This window comes from Strix uralensis, chromosome 2, assembly GCF_047716275.1.
Source record: "Strix uralensis isolate ZFMK-TIS-50842 chromosome 2, bStrUra1, whole genome shotgun sequence".
Lineage (NCBI taxonomy): Eukaryota > Metazoa > Chordata > Aves > Strigiformes > Strigidae > Strix > Strix uralensis.
In genome coordinates, this window is record NC_133973.1 from 69,667,720 (window position 1) to 69,689,024 (window position 21,305).

General features: G+C 41.6%; 1 protein-coding gene across 1 annotated transcript in view; it reads left to right on the plus strand.

Annotated features, from left to right (window-relative positions):
* Positions 1-21,305, plus strand: part of SH3RF3 (SH3 domain containing ring finger 3) — a 257,874-nt gene that overhangs the window by 158,727 nt on the left and 77,842 nt on the right. Inside the window, exons 2-3 of the mRNA XM_074859161.1 lie at positions 3,858-4,133; positions 11,045-11,140. Of these exons, the coding sequence (XP_074715262.1) occupies positions 3,858-4,133; positions 11,045-11,140 (372 nt within the window). The remainder of the gene's footprint in view (positions 1-3,857; positions 4,134-11,044; positions 11,141-21,305) is intronic.

Below are 21,305 nucleotides of genomic sequence, written 5' to 3' on the forward strand. Positions count from 1 at the left end.
TGGGGCAAAGATTTTGAACAGAAAAGGGCAAGGGCATGCTCCCTAGCAGGGATTGAGGGGTTTGCAGGTGAGTCAGAGGTCAGTCCTGGCCAGTACCCTTCCTGTTGAATTGGGGGAGTCAAGTGAAGAAAATGGGAGCTATTAGGCCAGAATTACACTGCACAAAGATTTGGCAAAGAGGGAAATAATCATAGGATCATAAGTATCACCTAACTGTTGATAAGGAGTGACATTAGAACTGGCAAACAGCAGCAGTGATTGTTTTTCTTCTATTTCTGAAATATGCTTAATGCTCCCTCCTTTCAGGTGTAGTTAAGAGGAGCTTTCTGAATCTGATTCGCTTCTTTCTGATGGATTAAACAAAAGCAGGAACAATAACAGGAAACTTCCCTAAATCTGCTTCTTAGGGTCCAGGTTTCATTCATATAATCTGATCACTGAAAGTGCACTGAAAGCTGGACCTTTTGGCCAGAAAAAGTTCAAGAGGTTATTTGGGTTTTTTTTTTTTTGGTGACTGTGATTTTTCTCTTTCGCTGGTTGGAGCAGACACTTAGAGCTTTAGAACAGGAAGAGTAGCTTTACATGAAAAGTGTTAGAGGACTCCATTATTTCTTTACCTCTGCCTGGGCCACAGTAAATGCAAGCTTTACCTGGGATGCTTAAATCAAAATGGGTACTTCTGGCCTTATGGAAAGGCTGGGAAATGTCTCAATTACAGCAATTTTTCAACAGGAGGGTGTCTTTTCCACTAAACAACATGTTTATTTTTTTAAATGCCTCTACAGATTTTTAAGTTGAAAAGCTGTGGCACAGAATTAGAAAAGCTATAGCTGATAATGGGAACGTTTTATTTTGGAAGCACCTTCCCACTGGCAGTTGTAGTTTAAGTACCTTATGCACAGATCTTCTCTGTGTAGGACAGTCCCCAGATGACATGGTCCATAACTAAGCCCATGAAATAGAATAGGAACACAAGCACCTAAACTGCTAATTCCCTGGGGTGCCACATTAGGGTCTCCAAATAAAAAAATGCCAGATTTCAAATGAAAATTTTTGTCTTGAAGTTTGTTTTACTTAAAAGTCTGCATTTTCATCAGGTGAAGGTATAAACAGGCACCTGAATCATCTTCTAGCCAGCTCAGTTAATTAGCAATAAAAGCCCAGCATGTGTTGCATAAGAATTTCATTGATGATGTGTGAGACTGAATGAAGTCCAGTTTCTTTTTCTGTAGCTCTGGGGACTGTTGACTTTTTACACAGTAAAATGAGGCTTGGGAAGAGAAAGTGGTTAAAAAGTAAAGAAAGTGATCTGACCTTGAATTGCTACAAAGATCTTGGGAATAGTAAGTCCCCGTCTAGGGTACGTGATACAGAGAGTGCTTGCCAGGCTTGTCTGGATCAGCAGTGGTTCAGTGCGCACCTGGCAGAAGTCTTACTCGGTGTTTGATAGATTGTCTTCTCCCAGCATGAGTTAAAGTAATGAATCTTTTATTTCTAAATTACTACAAAGCTCCATAGTCTTTCAGCTTGATATTTTTTTTCTAGTTTCAAACAGGTAATGCAATCTATGCCTTACCTAAGGAGTTTGATGGTATCATATGCTTAATCTTTAAAATGCTGGGGAGAGGGGCAAAGCTTTGGTGTCAAGGGAAATAACCAATCTGCCAGAGAGAAAAATATCAGTACGATGCTGCCACTGACTTGGCAAAGACTGTTTGATGCATGCTTTGTTAGCTGGCTGTTGATTTTCTTTTCTGTTTTTATGCTTTTTTTGTTATGTTTGAAGGTACTTCCAAAATACTGGACTTTAACTGGGTTCCTTCATTCAGCTACCACAAAATCCAAAAGAATACAGAGAAAAAAGAGGAACTGTAAATTGGTAATGAGAAAATCGAGAGCTGGGGACACATCTGTATGAAATTAAATCCCCGTCCAGACAACACGGATAGTGCTCTGTAGAGCTGTACCTGTTTGACTGCCTCCTTCCCTGTGTGGTGTAGGCAACAAGTTCTGTTACACATGCTTTCCAAGACCTGCACAGCTACTAGAGCCCTTCCTAATAAAATGAGTAAGTTAATGCCTGTGTGTGAAGGTGCACTCAAGAAACTTACTTTTTTAACAGTGTGGTATCTGCCTGCCGTGGCGACCATCTGGCGCCCAGAAGCAGTCAGAGGAGACTGCGCTGGCAGGCAGAGCAGACGGAAGGCTGGTGCTTCTCCTCCTGCCGAAAGATGCAGGTGTAAGAGCATAAAACCCGCCCTACCAGAGCAGGTCCATTTAATGTACCCATCGGGATTGAAAAATGCCTCTGCATGTTGCTTTAACAAATAGCATAAAATGTCATCCCAGCACTGCATTTTCTGGCTGGGGTGGGGAAATCGTGTGTTTCTGTCGGGCCACTCTACCCGCTCCCTGAAGAAAGCATCCAAGTGCTATTCTTATGCATAGAAATGTCATCCAGCAGTACAGAAACATCTGGGGGAATACCAGGTTGTTTTATTAAACATACCTTTACTTTTTCACTGGCCCTATAGGACACCCCATTGACAACCAGCATACAGAGCAGGGAGCAGACTACTTTTAGGCATAGGTATGCAACAGAAAAGCGGGTCATTTTTATAAATACATCTCTGAAAAAAAGACTCCTGTGAAAGGTTGAATTTACAGGACCCCTTTAACATCCCCTGTTGTATACATTGCTCCATATTTGTGCTGCAGCTTACAAGCCGACTCTTAGCTCAAGCTAAATAAAATTTAAAAGGGCATAGGATAATACAACAATACACTTTTCCCCCACCAGTATGGGTTAAAGAGCTATTATAGGGCCAAAGCACCAGGCAGCTGTGTTCAACCCCTCACTCTGTAGGATTCAGCAAGAAGGGGAGCAAGTATCCAGGGAGGGCAAAGCCAAGGGATGCATAAACCAATACTTCCTCCAAAATATTGTCCATGCAGTCGCAGCCTGGATGAGACAATCTTGTACTGGGCCAAAGTGAACTCTGGGAAGAACTCTTCACAATCAGGTAGTTTCCATTGAATAGGTTTCTCTTTTCTATCATACCAAACTATTAACTTTTTAGGCTTTTTTACTGTTGTGCTGTGATTTTTTTTTAGTTTGTTTCTTTCTTTAATGAGAATGAAAGCCTCAGAGCTGGTTTTAGTTCTAAAAGAAAGATTTGAGACATTCTGCCTATTCCACTTTTCCACAGGGACATTAATTCATAAACAACAAAGAATATTATAACTGTTTACAGTAGCCCTCAGTGAACAGTATGAGACTTGGGGATTTTGAAAGAAGTAAGAGCATTTGGTTACAGAATCAAAAGCTAAACTAAAAGCTTCAAACTCAAAAATGTTTAGAGTTGCTCAAACAAACACAATGAAAAATTTTCAACTTGACAACTTTTAGAACCATGTGAATCTTCAAGCTTGTTTTGTTTTGTTTATCTTCTGAGCTTCAGAAACCAAAGCAACTCTGAAGGTCAAAATGTCTAATATTTTACCTTTAGACATGTCGAGTTTTACTTGTTTAAACACATAGTCCTGCTTACATAGGATATTTTGCAAATTAACAGATGCTGCTTGATGGTGTAAGAGGTACCGCAGGTTTCAGCTGAGCTTCAAGAGAACTGCAGTGCCTTCTCTGATGTAACACATTCACCTTCTCAGTCTTACCATCATGCGTATCCTATTTTTCCTGTAAGATCATGGGCATGTCATTATGTAGCAGTCAGCTGCAGTCATTGGGGTAATTTGGTCATGGATGATCAGTTTGCTTCCAGCTGAAAGTGACTTTAAGAAGGAAATGGGTGCTGGTTCAAGTTTGCTTAAAGATGTTGCATATTTTGTTTCCACAGAGTGTTTCTCAGCTTCCCTATGGCAAAGCCCTCTACACATATGAGGGAAAAGAGCCTGGTGACCTCAAGTTTAACAAGGGGGACATCATCATACTGCGACGGAAGGTGGACGAGAACTGGTACCATGGGGAGCTCAATGGGAACCACGGCTTCTTCCCTGCCAGCTACATCCAGTGTATCAAGCCCCTCCCACAAGCTCCACCTCAGGGCAAAGCACTTTATGACTTTGAAATAAAGGATAAAGATCAAGACAAGGATTGCCTGACCTTCACCAAGGTAGGGGAATAGGGTTTTTTTAAAAAAAAAGTTTGGAAAGCTGCTTCTGTAGGGACTGATGGGGCACGTGAGGTGATAGCAGCCAAGTCTGGAGCACAGTGGTGCTGGGACCAGTGGGACATCTGCCTGGCCTCCCTGGGCAGCTCTGCCCCAGGAGCCCCTGCGCTCCATTTGTTTCTTTCAACTGGTTTCTTGTGTGAGAAAATGGAAGTCCTTGAGCTCAGACAGCCCAATGGGGACAGGTGACGGGGCTGAATTTCCTTTATTAAGTGGGACGTCCCCTCATGTAACGTGCTGAAGGACATCAGCTTCTCCCAATTTGTCTGCTCGGTGGCCCTGCAATGTCCCACGCACCAGCCATGATGCAGGACTGGGTGGGTGTAAAGTCTCCCCTTGGGGCAAGCCTCATGTTAGCATTGTGGGGAAATTGCTCGCATTTTGGCTGAAGGAGAAGCCAGTGAGGTACCTCGTGCCTGTACAGCTAGGTTGGTATACAGCTAGTGACACTCAACAAGTAGAACTGACTACACGCTTTCTGAGAACATTTTTCTGTCTAAAAAGCATACATTTCATCTGCATTGAAATGTTCTGCAAGAACAACTCAATTTCAGAAAAAATCTAATGGAAATGTGTCTTTTAATGTTCCTTATTGAATCAGATGTTCCAGTGTTTTAAAATGCCATTCAGCTTCAAAATGTATATTGCATCATACCATATACCAATTAGCAGTTGAAATACACTATCAACGTATATCACAGTATTTCCTATTTTAAGAACATAAAGACATTAAAAAGCAGACATTTAAAAAACAGTCTTTGTTTTTTTAAAACCAAAATGTTTAATAAATTCCAGTTGGAATGAGAGAAAACTGAGATATTGTAATTTCCTTTGGATTTAAAATGTCACATTTTCCCTTTCTCCCCCACCTCCCCACCTGCTTTCTGTCTCTCCCTCCCCTCCCTAGCAGTTTGTGTTGACCTTAGATGGGCTTCATGGATATCAAGAAACCCACAGTAAAATAAAGCATATCCCCTAATGTTAATTTATGGCACTGAATGCCATGGAGAACCTGTTCATTGTCATTTTCTGTTTTATTTCAGCTGTCTGTGGTTGTTATAGTATCACATAAAGTAATAACAGTTATGCTGGAAATGAATATGAAATAGATGATAAAAATATCCTTCACCAGGATTTTATTGACCTCCTCTTTTGAGGCTACTTATTATAGCTGAATGAATTATTTGCAGCATATAATTTTCTCACGGAATGTAACATCTTTTTCACTCATGCAACATTTCTCAGCAGAACGCAATTTCCTAGAATGTATGCTTTCTCATATTTATTTAACAAAAGATTTGTAAGCACTTTTGCTCTATAACAAGCGAAGTGTTTGATTGCAAACACTGCAAGCCCTGTGACTACCCAGCCTCCCTGGAACTGTGAATCTGCAGGAAAGTGGGCTGCTTAGTGAGGAGTAGCAGCCATGCACTAACAGAAAGTTAGCCAGAAGTTACCTTTGAGATCCTATCAGTAAATGTGTATTTGCGGGCATGTTGTTTTCCTCACTGCTTGCCAAGAGGTACAACAGTGACTTCTCTGAGAAGTAATCTTCCTTGTCCGCTTAAGTTATTCATTGCTTGCTCAGTCTAAGAAACTTAATAGGTATGGCAGAGAGTTCTGGTCTTTTTTGTTAGAGCAGGTCCTTTCCTAGACACTTTTGTATTTGATATATTTGGTGCCATATATTAGTATACCTCCTTTACAATAACTGTTTTTGTATACTGATAGTTTTCATTTTCTTGGCTGCCCAATGTCATTCTCACATGGACCATTTCTTTCTGCTGTGTAGCTCTACTCTCAATCTCTCAATTTTCCTTTTTTTCACCCCTTGTGTTACTGTCTGCATCCTTTTATCCCTGATGACTGTGTTTTCCCCAAGGGGGCTTGGTTTCTCTTCTACTGCTATTCTTTAGCTCCTTCCACTACACGCACTGTCACCTTGTAACTGTTTTTATGTCTTACCTATTGTTCTCCCTGACAGTGAATAATCTATTTTTCATCTCAGGACTTTACTGTCATATTTTCATCAGTTTTCTCAATGCTAATTTTAGCTGTCACCTGCGCTGATGAAGGTTCCTGTTTAGCCCAGATTTTAGATCATCTGCTGATGCAGTCAGTTCCTCTGCACAGAATCATGAGCACTGCGTTGCTGTAGATGTGATTTGTCACTTGGAGCAATATTCATCATTTGAATGTCTCAGTTTTCATCTGAAGATGCTGGACCTGATCTCAAGTCCGTTTATGCTATTTGACCTTTCCTCAGGTAGAGGGGTTGCATTGGCATTCCATTTGTACAAGCTAGTATAACCTATTTGTGTCCTGCAACTCATTTACCAGTGCCATACACTTATAATTAGATTTTACTTATAAACTTATAATAAAGGAGAGTTTCCCTCTGAAGAGAAACTACAAGAAGGAAACTCAGTCATGGGGATCTTCTGTATCATTGTTTTGTTGCTCTTTTGCTGGACTTTGCTTTTTCCCATCCCCTTTGTTACAATGCAGTCAGAATATCTATCAGTGCAGTAAAAGAAAACAAATGAAGGATGTCTGGGGTTTGCTCTTACTAGTCTGTGGGGTTTTTCCAAAATTAAAATGTTCTGTTGTTCCAGAGGTGGACTGCAAGGAAATGAGGTCTGCTTTATGCTGATCTGTATGAGCAGTGCTGCAGAGAGCTTCTGCCATTTACCCATTTTCATCTCCTGTAAACACAACACTCTCCAAATGGCAGGCCAAAGATAAATTAAATATAATAATTTTGTATGTGTAAGTATAAACTGAGAGGGACAGAGAAACCTGTCTTGAGTACCCAGTGCAACAAACAAAGCTCCAACCTGTCATTTTCTTACACCATGTGGACTGCTCCCCCTAACTCCTCCTCCCGAAGTAGCTGTATGTACAGGTGTAGGGTCCCACCATCGTTCCCTCCTCTACAGTCACTACAAGAAGATGGAACGTCCCGGATATGTGACTTAACATATTTTTCCTCAGCGTTTAGCAGTGATCAGGTAAATCAGTTGGTTAGCAGTTATTTTGCTCTCTGTAACAATGGATTCCAGCCTTGATTCAGTTTTGCACCAGTTTAAGTCCAGCAGTTTCAGAAGTGTTACTCTTGATGTTCGCTAGCATGGTTGCAATCGTTGTGTGGCGTACAGGGTCTCGTTCTATGCCTTTGGGATATACTCATTTAACTCATCTTTCTAATGTCTTCTTATGTGATACGCCACTATAAGCCTGAGCTCTGCTGTCTCTGATTTAAAAAATAACCCATCCTCCCCTGGGCTCTGCGCTCTCTGGTACAAGCCATGTGCAAGAGGACTCTGCTCTCAGCTATAGCCATGCAAATCTACAGTCATTGCATTATTGTCTGTTTGTGTAGTTACTCCAGGCTTAGACTGAGTCCAAATTCAGCCCACAGTTTTGTTTTGGAGTTGGATCACCCTTTGCATGTATGAGTTCACGTAGTCCTTTGAAGGCTCAGTGGTAGATGAGTCTCAAACCTGTCAAGGTAGAGTCACCTGTATTCCATGCTTTGTTGCTCATCACATTTTTAATCACATCAGCTATTTCCTTCATCTTCCAAAGCTTTTGTTCCCAGCCCACAGTGGTGTTTAAGAAATGTTGTGCCTATCTTGGAGCCGTCACGTCCAATACTGGTTCCTGGCTGCAGTGCAGCATTCCAGCCCCTTAGCACTTAATTCCAGCAGCATTTGCTGTTCTCAGAGGGACCATCCCAGTGGTAGCTGGTGATTGGGATTCTCATACCAGCTGGCAAGTGTTGTCATTGGGCACAACGAGCACCATGCGGTGCTATCCTGCCATCACTGAGATCTCCCCAGTGCTCTAGATGCAGTTGTTATCTCTGCAGAATAGCAGGCGCATCTGCTTTGTATTGCTTCGTTAATGGCCATTAATGACTAGAATAAAATTCAGGCTGTGAATCATGACTGTTATTGGACACAGTTTTGTGCTGTTTTCTCAGCAAAAAGCTTCATTTCACCATCAATCAGATTGCTTTTTAAGTGATTTATCTTTGACTTCCTTTCTGATAATGGTTATAAACTGGAACTGCAGGTCCCACGTGCCTGTCACAAGGCTGCCCAGGCCTGATGAATAGAGAGAGACTTGAGCAAGTAGGAGAGAGCAAATAATTAGAGACTTTAGCAACAGGCATAAAAAGAACATGAGGTATCTTTGTCAAACTACAGTGGATACCATTGGCTTTTGAAAAGAGATTTGAGGCTTGGATTCCTTTATGCTGCCTGGAAATCAATTTAGTACATGTGAAATAGTGAAGTTCAGAAAGTTGAAGTGGTAAGCCAAGAGATCTGTGGCTCTTTACTATTCATGATCCTTTTGGGAACCTTTCTAGGAATTTATAAGTAGCACGGCTATCCAACTAATTTAAGGTACTAAAATAGTTCATGTTGAAGCTTTCACCAGCCCACTGTACAGAATGATGTCGTGGGCTGTGAATTCAAAGAAACTTTCTATTAATAAAGAATTTCAAAAGATGTTTTGGGATTTGCTGTAATTCCTGCAGATTTTCAACACCCTTCTGAAAACGAATTCTGTGATGTAAAGCATTCTCAAGGATTTGCACTTTGCTCTCCCACAAAGATACGCATTGAATATCAGTGTATCTCAGGATCAGCAGCTATCTGATTTTCTCATATATGACCACATTCAGCAGACTTGGCTGAGCTGAGCTAAGATTGGTGTATGGAAATGCTTCCAGGTTTCATAGGTCCGTAGAAGGTGAAGTTGGAAGGGATGTGCAAAGGTCACCCATTCCCTACCCCATCCTCGAGTAGGATCAACACAGGATAAACCTTTGCTTGGAGACTGCACAGTGTCTCTAGCAAAATCGAGTTGAGTACTTCTGGGGTTTTACAGTTTAAAAGTTTTTTCTTAATTTCTTATCTTACATATATATACACACACATACACTTATACATGTATGTATACGTAAACATAGAGTAAAAGTGTAGACCCATCACACTTTGGGTTTTTAAAAAGTCTTTTAAGAAAATAGCTGAACAAATACAAGGTAGGAACACTCACAGCAGGTTCTTGAAGCGATGCAGTCTTTTATTTTCCTCATTTACCCCCTTTACCTAGATTCTAAATTTATGATAATTGGTCTTTTGTAAGAGCATGTGGAAGCTTTGCAGAGACGTATTACTGTCAGCTCTTTACACAGATCAAAAATGGTCTGTGCAGACAGGGCTTTGGAAGGGAATGCTATCTGTTTCTTCAGGAAATTAAATGCACAAATTCTTTTTACATCCTTCCAGCTGTAATAAATAGCTGAAGGACTCAGTCTGTGGCTGTTTCTCTGAGCATTCCCCTAATGGATCATTCAGATTAATAATTCAAAGGAAACATTTAAACTATTTCAAAGTGCATGTGTTCAAAATGCACATGTTCAAAAACTGCAAAGTACATCACATCACATCCCTGTTCTGGTCATTTTCTATCAATGTAAATCCACAGTCTGAACATCGTGGACCAGGAATTTGTGGGGTATTTTTCTGTGTGAGAAGTATCTGCAAAAAAACAGCTCCCCTCGCCTGACCGGTTAACGTGGTAGCTTGTTACATTATGGTGACAGACCATATGAAGCTCTTATTTTCCTAGAGTGAATGGTAGAAATAAGTGAAAACAGCAGGGAACTCTGTCTCAGCTTTCTGGAGGAAGATGTTTTCTTCTTTTTTATAAATTTCTGCACAGGAGAAGAGGAAGATTGTATGCCATGAGAGAATGAATGGCATCTCAACAAACTTTGCAGCTTCTCTCAGCCCCCTCCTTTCCTCTGGCCGTAGGAGGTCCGAGCGTGCAGGCAGTGCCCTGCAGAGAGGGCTGCCTTCCACAGCCTTTGGAGCAAGTGGAGCTGGCCCAAGGCCGGGTTTAGTGTGATAATGCCAGCAGACAGACATGGTAGCAGAAATCCATTGACAAGTTGAGCAGCTCAAACTGGGAAAACTCAGTATTTGGTTCTAGTCACCTGAGCTTTTGTTATGACTGGTATGTTCTAGGTTTTAACTCTATCAAGAGAAACTTTGAGCGATATGAATCTTATTTGCACTTTGCTTAATCTCTTGTTTTATAATCACAAAAGAAGTTCATCATCAGCTGAAATTTTTCTAAGATCCCTTATATTAAATATAATAGTAAAATGCCATAGGCTTTAGAAAACAAACTTGTATCTAAACTGAAGCTGATCCAACAGTTGAATGCTACTTGGGTTTTATTATGTTATCCTTGGATTTTTACCTGCTTTGCACTTTTACATCCTTTTTTTTAAAAAAAAAGGAAAACTGACATTCGGTGCATCAGCAGGGTAGGCTAGTTGCCGAACACCTCGTGCTATACCTTGTGCTTCTTGCTGGAAGTGTTTCCAGGACTACCTGTGCTCTATTTGTGCTTCCCTTTGAATTGTCTTCTGGAACAGCTAAGCGCCACAATGGCCTCTTGGATGCACTGGGACAGCTTCATGCTAGAGTTTTCACCTTTGGGTTAGAGGTGACCTCCTGGGTCAAATGTTCTCCCTGTCCTTGTAATGAAGCCAAGAGTTACTTATTCCTACCTGCTGTGCCCAGGCCCTTGGAGCTGCTGGCAGCTGGTATGAGCTGCACTGGTCTGCAGGGTGCTTCAGTGGATTTTGGATGGGATGCCTGGGGTGGGATGCTGGACCAGGGATGCTGCTGGCCCAGAATTCAGGGAACATTTTTACGTGACTTACGGCCTCCTCTCTGTACTCTCTCCTGAAGCTGTTATGTGGGTAACTGAAAACTGGCATCTTTCTACTGAAAAAATCTGATTATATATTTTGGTATTTTTGATTTTAGGATGAAATTTTGACGGTCATCAGGAGGGTAGATGACAACTGGGCAGAAGGAATGCTGGGTGACAAGATTGGCATTTTCCCTATCCTCTATGTTGAAGTAAGTTCATTACAGGTTGTGGTGGGTGCTTCTCTTGACATGTTGACAGGTTTTTTTTGTGCCTACAAGGGCACCTTGAAAATTCTTAAATGAGGATGACAAATTATACTGGAATAACTGAAGGGAATTTTTTGGTTGCTGTCTCCTAAGGCACTGTGAAGATACACTCAATTCAATTTAAAGTGGCCAGCAAAATGTATGCCCTGAATGACTACTGAAGGCTTCAGGTGTCCCCTGCCCCAGCAGGAACTCGGGCAGCTCCACCCATATTCCCGAGGTCCCTCATTCCCTATGTGCCAGACCCATCCTTGTCCTGAGCACTTCCCTGCCATCATTTCCACAGGAGGCTTATTTGAGAGTAAATGCTGAGACCTCACGTCCTCCGAGCAGACCCGTTGTGCCACCTCACCCCACTGCTGTGCCCTCCTGCTGGTGCCCATCCAGCTGGATGCTGTTTGGGAGAAGAGCTGCAGGCAGCAGTGGTGGCCTGTGGTGGCCCCGCTGGAGCAGCTCTGTTGTCCAGGTGCCACATAATGCCTTCAAGGAGCTTTCCTCCTTCATGGGTAAACCAGAGGTGCAAAGAACAGATGGGCACCACACATGTATGTATTTTTTCGAGGTGCTGCCGCTCTGCACCCAGTACTCAGAGCAATATCACCCCGACTCTGCTCCCAGGCGTAGGCTGGTGCTGCTCTCCAGAGTGAAGTGTCTCTTGTGCCCACAGCAGAGCCCGCCCTACTGCATGTGGCTCTGATGCCTGCCTCCAAAATTACTTCTCCAGATTTCTTAGTTAATGATTTGAGACAAAATAGAGATAATTAGTGCCTGACTACCTAATTATTAACTTTGACAATGACCAATTTGGAATAAACCATCATTAATATACATTGCGTTCCCACAGTTGACAAGAACAATAATATTAAAACCAGAATGTGTAGGAGCCATTATTGGGAAACCAGCTGCCTCACATAAGTTAATGACTAGTTTTCCTTTATTCTGAATGCATAAGACATTTTCAGTTTATTGTGATTAAATGAGAAAGCTGTGTTTCTCCCAGATTTCATTCTTTTTCCCTTCTCTTTCTTGTCCCCGGGGAATGCTATGTTACTGTCCTGAACTTTGCTGCAGAAAGAGTGAATTGGGGACCTCTGTGCAGCCAGCCACTTTTGCACCCCACCACCTTTCCCCAGCTCTAGTTTTACCTGCAGGCTGTAAGTGCTTGCACTGCCTATGCACCATACAGCATCCTGATCGCTTTCCCACCCATAGGTATCTGTTGTCCATCTGAGGACAGGCTGAGAGAGTTGGGGTTGTTCAGCCTGGAGAAGAGAAGGCTCCAGGGAGACCTTATAGTGGCCTTCCAGTACTGAAAGGGGGCCTACAGGAAAGATGGGGAGGGACTCTTTATCAGGGAGTGTAGTGATAGGATGAGGGGTAATAGTTTAAACTGAAAGAGCGTAGATTTAGATTAGATATAAGGAAGAAATTCTTCACTGTGAGGGTGGTGAGGCACTGGAAAAGGTTGCCCAGAGAAGTTGTGGCTGCCCCCTCCCTGGAAGTGTTCAAGGCCAGGTTGGACGGGGCTTTGAGCAACCTGGTCTAGGGGAAGGTGTCCCTGCTCATGGCAGGGGGGTTGGAACTAGATGGTCTTCAAGATCCCTTCCAACCCAAACCATTCTGTGACATGATTCTATAATAGGGTGAAGGCCTCGAAGCCTCAGAGGAGGAGCCCATTGAAAACATGTGTGATATTGTCTCACTGAAGTTCTCCAAGCCCTAGCACTTCCCAGAGGGCCATGGAGGAGCAGGAGGTAGTGCTGTGCAGAGTCAGAACAGCAATGCTGGAAGTTTCTAAAGAGATGCAAACAGCCAGGTAGCCAGCACTAGGGGAGGAGAATGCACGTAGGAATGTGTGTGTGCATATATATTAATACACAGATGTATGTAAAATAAATACAGCTATATACTTATGCATATATTTGTATATATATGCACACACACATATTTTATCGATATAAATTTGAAGTCTCGAGGCTTGAAAGGCCTTTTCAAATTAGACACTTGGGTGACATGGGCATAATATTTGTGCTATGGTTCGTAAAGCCAAAGGGAAATGATCCTCGAGACAGAAACATCAGCCACCTATTTCATCCATGTCCTGGTGGATGGAGGCCTTGTTGTGCATGTGAGATGAGCTTATGCAACTATTGGAGTTATACAATTATGTTGCTGTTGTTGCCAGCTTCAGATGTTACTTTACACTAAAAATTAAGAGGAATCAGCAGGCCAAATCCCAAAGAAGTTTTGAAAATCTCAATGCCAATGTTTATAAAATAAATCCATTAAAAAGTAGTACTTGAATCTAAAAACACTCCTTGAGTCTGTCCAAGTCCATTAAGTGGTTTTTCAAAATCTTGGCAAAATGTGCAGAATAAGCAAAGCTTAACTCTTACAGTAGCCTTCCACTTGTGTGAGCCGATTGGCCAAAGCACGTGGGATTTTGCATGGCATCCAAAGTCCTGCACTCGGGATGGAGCAAATTCCAGCCTGGAGCTCATCTCAAATGTCCTCAGCTGCTCCCACAGCCCAGACAAGAGCTCTTACCCTTGTCACGGCAGCCAGAGCATTGGAAAAAAAGCGAATCACTTCAAGGATCTTAGAGCTGAGCATGCCAGAGCTACAAATGGGATATAATCCTTGTTGTGGCCCCCCCCCTTTGGTGACCCTTCATCCTGGCAATATTCTGTTGTACTCACATGGATGCTCTCAAGAAAGTCTTTTGCAAGTGCTCTGTTACAAAGCGTTTGCATGCATAAATCACAATGGGATGAGAAGGATAGGTGTACTGCAGTCCTGCTGGGCTATCAGACAATTCCTCATCAGTACCCCAGTGGCTTTCCAGCACTTGGGCTTGTCAGCTGGCCCATGTGAAAGCCTACAGCATCTCCCTAGGCTCATTCATCTTCTTTCCACCCTGTGCTTACTGCATCTGAGAGTGGTCCACTTCTGGAAGGGATTTCTGCCTGGGAAGGCAACTTTTAGAGCCACACTGTGGTGTCACAAAGCAGTGGCACAAAAAACTAGCTGAAGACATCAAAATATATCTGCTCCCTGCAGTGTTTTAGAAAGTCTGTAGTGTGATTGTCCATATAGCCATGTAAGTGAAACAGGGCATGGATTTTCTGCTTTATTCCCTACAAGTGTCCAGCAAGGGTGCTTGCATGCCTGCTGTGTCTGACAGCTCTCTGCAGAGAGGCTGTTTCCTGCTTCTGTAGTGTCACCTCTGTCCCAACCTCAGAGAAGCTACAGTCGTATAAGGAAGAAATATTTGTAGCTCACAATGGTGACTTTTACAGAATGAGTCAGACACAGTATGTTCTGTCAGGGAGAATTTGCATTATTTTTTTCTTATTTTGTTGCTGTCCTTCGTCTCCAGTAGAAGTCATTTGGGCTGATAATTTATGTTTTAATTTGTCTACAGAAAAACACAACATAATCAAATTGATTCTCAAGGTGCCTTCTGTCCTGAATTAAACATCTTATTAATAATCTGCATGGTTTGAAGTCATATTCTTGCTGGGAGGGGTTTTGGACCTGCAAGAAATTCAAAGTCCTAACAATTTCTTTTATTTTACTGTCTTCAAGCTAGTTCCTTCATTCTTAATAACTGCTGTTATTATCTCTGGAAGTTGTAAGTGTTGTGCTGCTATGTGTAAAATTGAGAATAATGAAGAATAAAGTGTGTCCTAATAGATTTAAATGTCTGGGAATGAAATTTGAGGGCAATGGTGTGCTGAATATTTGGAGGGACGCATCCTGATCAGATGGGAAGAAAAAAAAAAAAGCTGAGCTGATAGACCAAAATTTCTGACTGTAACCCCCAGTGCAAAGAAATATTGACCGAGATCAAGAAGCCTTACGAGTCAGTGGTAGAGCAAGGCAATTATGTCGAGCACTACTGTGACTGTAATATCAGCAAATTACAATTGATGAAGTGCCAGCCCATTGTTATAATGTTTTATGGCAGCAGGGGCACTGAAAGCTGTGATTAAGTAATATCAGGAGTTTTAAAATTCTTTTTACAGAGCGGTGAAGCTGGGTAATGGGGATCTTCTCCTGTTCTTCAAAGTCAAAAAGGGAAAAACATGGAAAGGAGGTCTATGAGAAAGAGGGAGGGAGGAGAATGGGCAGAACTGATGGTTTCAGTGCCCTGCAGCATAGATCCACAAGACTCCCCAGAGTCCCGGGAGAAAAGAATTCTTGCAAGTCAGTGTTTAAAAAGAGTTCAGCCAAAAGTGAAAAAATAAAATAAAATACAAAGCCAAATGCAGTTCTTAAAGAAAACAATGATTTTTTCATTCCAAAATTAGCTTTGCAGAGCAGAGCACCACATTTAACGATTTTGTGCTGTACCATTGGATCTACCAATCATCCTAAAACAGCTTAACCCATAAAGGGGAACCTGAGCACATTTACAGGATCCCAGCTGTGGTTGTTGTGTAGTGTAACGGAGACCCATCTTCCCAGCAGAATCTGTCCTTAACTGTGTAACTATGTACTTTGCTGAGGGTAACCTTTAGTTAGCCTGCAGATGAATGCAAATGGCTGAGAATTTAGTGTGTGTCTGTGTGTTCAGCTAATTCAAAGACCTGAAGGTTTCCAGGAGGAAATGCAGGGAACCTCTCTGAAGAGAGCAAAGCCTTTCCCATAGCCCAGTCTATAGACCTGCTTGACTTTGCCATTCTTCAGCACTTTCCTGGTAGTGTGGCCCCCAGTCTGGCCTTCAGTCTATATGCAGATTCCCATCTTAGCCATTTCCAAATGTCATGGTGTCCCCAGTGGCACTCATCACAGTTATATTCTTGAAAACTCAGATGTGTGCATGTGTGTATTTCTAGCGCTAATAGATGTTTTGACCATTTTCAGCAACATGAGATAATTGTTGCCCTGTCCACTTCTTGTCTATGTTTTCTCTCTCCTCAGTCTGGTTCTTCCCTTCAGCTGCAGGACAGATGGGTCCCTATGAGACTCTCATAATTAATTCAACCTTGGTGTCTGACCCATCATTTACATATGTGTGGTCTCTGTGGCAGCATACTCTGTGTCTTTCAGAGTATCCTTTATGAAATGCTTCCAGAAAAAAAGGAGCTATAGACAGTCATTAGACAGCAACGTTTGTTTGGTGCCCTTTCCAAAAAGAACATACAATCTCCATTTTTAAGGACTGTCAAAATGGTTCATTTTAGCCTTGCTAGTATCATTTAATGCTAATTTGGAGGCTTTTGAAAGGTGAGTAGAAGGAAACTAATGTAGATGATTTTAGGAAAGCTGACTTACTAAATCTCAGAGGAGCAAATTCGTCCCAGTAGTAAGTAGGTGTAACACTAATGAGTTAAGAATTATGCCCATTATCATCAGAATTGATTTTTTTCTGTTCACTCTCATTTTGTGTGTCAGATAAAAATGGAATAAGAGCCTTGTAAAGCTGACATAATGTAAGCTCTAAGAGGTGTTCAGCTAATTTCTGTTGAAAAGCTTTATTGATATGCATTTTCAAATTTTGCAATTACATTGTTTTAAGACTTCCATTCCTGCACCTTTATAGTTCCTAAAAAGCTTGTCCTACTTGTTTTCCTCTTGCATAGAATATTGTAGAATATTCCAAGATACTTTTTGGTATCAGATTTCTATGTGAATGGAGTACAAAATACAGTTCCCATACTTAACATTCAAACTAAAACATGCAGAATTTTTGTTGTAGGCTAAAAGAGGGACCTCAGTAAGAACCTATACACCTACTACTACTTTCACATCAATCCGTGAATAAAACTTATTCATCTAAAGTACTGTTACACACCTTCAAATAACTGTGATGTCAGTCAGGAAAACTAATGAGTATTAGCAGTCAGAAGGGAGAAGATTAAACATACAATATTATTTAATATATAATAATATATAATTAGATATATGTATATTATATACATATTCTTTTTAATCTGTGGCCCATCTTGTCTGCAAAACAGCTCAATTTCTTATTTTCCCTTTTGTTTATATAAAAAAGAACCTTTTGCTCTTTGATTTAATTTCCTATATAAAATGTAAATTAGCCTGACTTTGGGCAAAAAAATTTCTTTTTCTTGAAATTTTGAGTAATTTCTTTTAAGTTTTCTGTTCATTTCTATCATCCTTCATGAAGTAAAAATTCATGCATATTCTATAAGACTTTCCTCCATCTTCAGGATACAAAATTGAGCTGCATTGTCACCTTTTGACTTAAATGCCAGGTTTCCCCTACATTAGATTAGCTGAGCTCCTCAGCTCTGTAGACCTTTTTTAATCACTCACTCCCCTCAGGCTATGTCTGGACAAGTCAATGCAGATTTACTTGGTGGTCTCTGCATCCGGGAGCACGTTCTTCCACAGTTCATCTCGGGCGGGCGCCACAGAGGGGAAGCCTGCATACAGAGATAGGGTGGGAGTGCTGTCACCTTTGAGTCATCCTCCAGCCCAGACAGTCATGAGACCTGTGGTGAGCCGCGGTGAAAGCCAACATGTAAATTTAGACATAGCTGTAGGTTGTGAAAATTTGCCTTTTGGGAATTAACAGTTTTAGTTACAGTCCTTCTCTTGCTTGTCCTCCTGCCTACTTTCACACTCATGAACTCATAATTAAGTTATTTGGATTTATATGTTATGACCAATTTTTCTGTTAATCAAAACCACATCCAAATTGTTATCACCTCTTACTGTTTCAGGGACTGTTGAACCAGAAATTGGCCAGCTGTCACATTCAGGAATATTTTCCCACCCGCATCCCATGATGAGTAACATCTGAATTTCCTAGGTTTTATTTTGTAAAAATAACTCTCTAGGGTTATTTTTAGAAGGTTTCCAGCCCAGCCAATTTAAGCACACAACCTTGGCAAATAAGCCCATTTCATGAGTCTTTCAAAAACATATATATCATTTTCCTATCTGTATGGGGCATTTTTGAAGTGCTGCCTCCTAGGTGCCAAAAATTGACGTGCAAGTTAGGTACCTAAGTAAGATGGACTGACTTTTGCTCTTGATCTGATAACAAGACTTTGATCTCTAGCCATAGTCCACTCAAGGATTTCCAGCACTTCCCCTGCAAAATCCTGTTTGTCATCTTTCCCAGCGCAAACTGACTGGGGACTCGTCTGCTGCATTTCACATGGGCTGCCACTTCCCCATGCTGTCAGCACACAGCACGACCATCAGCCCTTCCCTTTACCTTCAACTCTCCTGAACTATGCTTGTGCTTGAATACATGTTTTCTGGTTCTGGGTGCAATTCTGTCTCATTTCTGTTATTTCTACGCTGAGTTTTGGTTTCTGCCTCAAAGTTTATGTTCTCCTGTTATGGTACCAGAGTTACTTTTGTTACAAGACAAGCACTAGTGATGATGCCCCCAACTTCCTTGGACAAAGAGAACAAAACGTCTTCACAAACTGTTGCATCTTGCTTGATATTTTCTTTCCTTTTAGTATTTTCTTTCTCTTTACTGTCCTTTCATCTTTTTTCCACTCTCTCTTTTAAACCTGTAAATTTTCAGTTGAATGATAAGTAAAGAGGCGTCTGCCAATGTGCAGTCCTGCTGGTCAGTCACACTAAGAAGCAGCGGCAGCAACAGAACAACATTTCTGCCCCCAGTAGCACTTTTGAACTGGGAAATACTCTTCCAAATCCTTTGCGAGACCTTGCAGATCTCTAGGTATGGTTCATCTGACCAATGGCAGATAGATCTCTACATTTGAGCTAGTTGTCTGGACTCCCCCTTACCATCAAGAGAGACAACCAGGTGTTCGTAGGGAGAGAAATAGGCATTGCTGCTTAATGGAGACATCTAAAACATGTCCGATGAGCCTGTTTGTAGAAGAGCCTGTTCTTCTTCATTGATTAGGAGGGGAAGGCAGGGCTGGCAGCACCAGCCTAAGTAAGAGGGAACTGCTCCTTGTCTTCTGTGGTTTTTCAGGATATGAGTCAGTGCTCTGCATGGTGTGAAAGGGAAAGGCCCACAATGCTCATTACACATAAAACCTGCCATTTCACCAGCAAAGAGTGTGTATGTTCAAGTCAGTTCTTTGATGCTATAGGCAATATTTATCAATTTCCAAAAGTACCTGTCTGTCATACACCTATCAGTGTTTGTTCTGATTTTGCTAGGGAACCTTAAAACTGCTGTGTCTTTCAGAAGCAACAAGGAGCCCTGAATGAATAACTTTTTGGCACATGTACAGCAAATCTTGGGGAGGCTTAAGTGCACTCTTTACTACCCACTACTTCCTTATTCTGCTCCTGGGATAGATGAGGCCTGCCATGGGTATTGAGGAAGTCTCTTCAACAAAAAAAAAAAAAAAGATGTTCATGTGGGCCTGCAGTGTTTCAAGTGGGAAAATATGTCAAGCAAAGCATCAGTCCCTTTGGCCTTGTATCTACTCAGAAGGGCCAACTAAATAGATAGCACATTACTTAAGGTTAGCTTTTGCTTGTGCAATTGACAACAAATGTTTTGGACTTCCCAGCGTTGCTCAGCAACCTCATAGCACACAACCATTGGAGTGAAATATTTCAGCAACGTGCAGGTTTCCGAGGGCTAGAAATTAGCATTCCCCATTGAGTGTACCCCGCTATCCTGGGGCCCTGGGGTGGCTCTAGAGCAAATCATCAGTAATCCACTCTCTCTAGAGGAGGCAGGAGAACAGGGCTTTTGTCTTTTCCATCCATTGATCACCTCTGACAGCTTCTAAAATTTACTTCAGCATTGCTGAATTCCTGGGATCTCTTACCTTTTGAAAATAAAATATCTTTCAGTCTCACTTACCTAGAGCTAATGCATGAATGTATATTAAGAAGCTATATGTCAACAGATACACGATTTGTCTAGCACTTAAATTAAAAAAAATCCTAGAGGATTTCATTATTTCTCACACAGGCTTTCTTCATTTTGCTTCCTAGTGTCATTGTTAGTCCATGTTGCACATCTTAATTAACTTCCTTCTTGGGGAGCGTTCCTGGTGCCCTAAAACGCTTAGAGTGGAGATCTTCAATCCAAATGTAGCCACAGAGGAAGGGTCCCTGGCAAACTGGTAGGCTTCTCTGCCCCTTTGCTGGTGGCCACAGCCCTCTGAGCAAAGGGAAAAATGTTTCCATGTGTCAGCTGCAGCACTGGTGCTGTGAGTGCCAAAGAAAAGTGGATCCGGTATTGAAATAGCAGCCTGTGAGAGGATCTGGAGGAGATGGAGGCACGTGTTGTCCTTTGCTGTGCCTGTGAAGGGTAAGATGATCTCCATCAGAGGGACAGGGTGGACAGTTGATGTCAGTGACACCATAAATGATTTACCAGGGGGTGCCTGTTAGAGGCCCCTCTGATCTCTACTTTCAGAAGATAGCATGTTACATAAATATTATTCTACCACGCTGAAGAGTTACAAAATATGGTTGAGCTTGACCCTTTAAGCTTTCAAAGAGGAGTAGTTTCAAGAATAATAGTTTTGTGATGGGATGAAGCTATGAATTGTTTTTACCTCTTTCCTTACTTCTTATTGTGGCAGATCCTGGAATGGTCAAACTGTCTTTATTCTAGGCACAAAGAGACCCAGGAGTGCATGGCTGAGCTGAATGCATGCTTCAAACAACAGAAATAACATGTGAAGTTGATTTTTAACGTAAAAATGTCATTAGCTATGCCAAAACCAGATGTTTGAGTTAAGTCTCAAATCCTCTAACATTCTGTTAGGTGTTAGAGCTGAACGTTGAGAAAACCAAGTTCAAAAGACTAGAGGAGGAATCAGTACAAGCAAATTAAAAACAAAAATCAGAAACAGGGGAAGATAGTTGGAATTAATCTGGGGATCCATCTTTTTCAGATTTTCTGTAGAACACACAGGATTCTTGAAGTCTCACCCCTTTGTGTTTAGTCTATCCTGTAGAAGAAATTACATAGGAGTCCTTGTTTTTGCTTACTTTGTTCCTTTACAAAGTAGACCAGCCATTGTTTATTTTATGTTCTGCTGCACTATTTTTGGCTGTGATACTGGCGTTATTTTAATCTGACAAAAACAAGGGCTGCTGCCAATGGGATTGTCCTGCTTTTGCCTTGTCTGTGACAACACTTTCCTTCTGCCTTCCTTATTCTGGGACT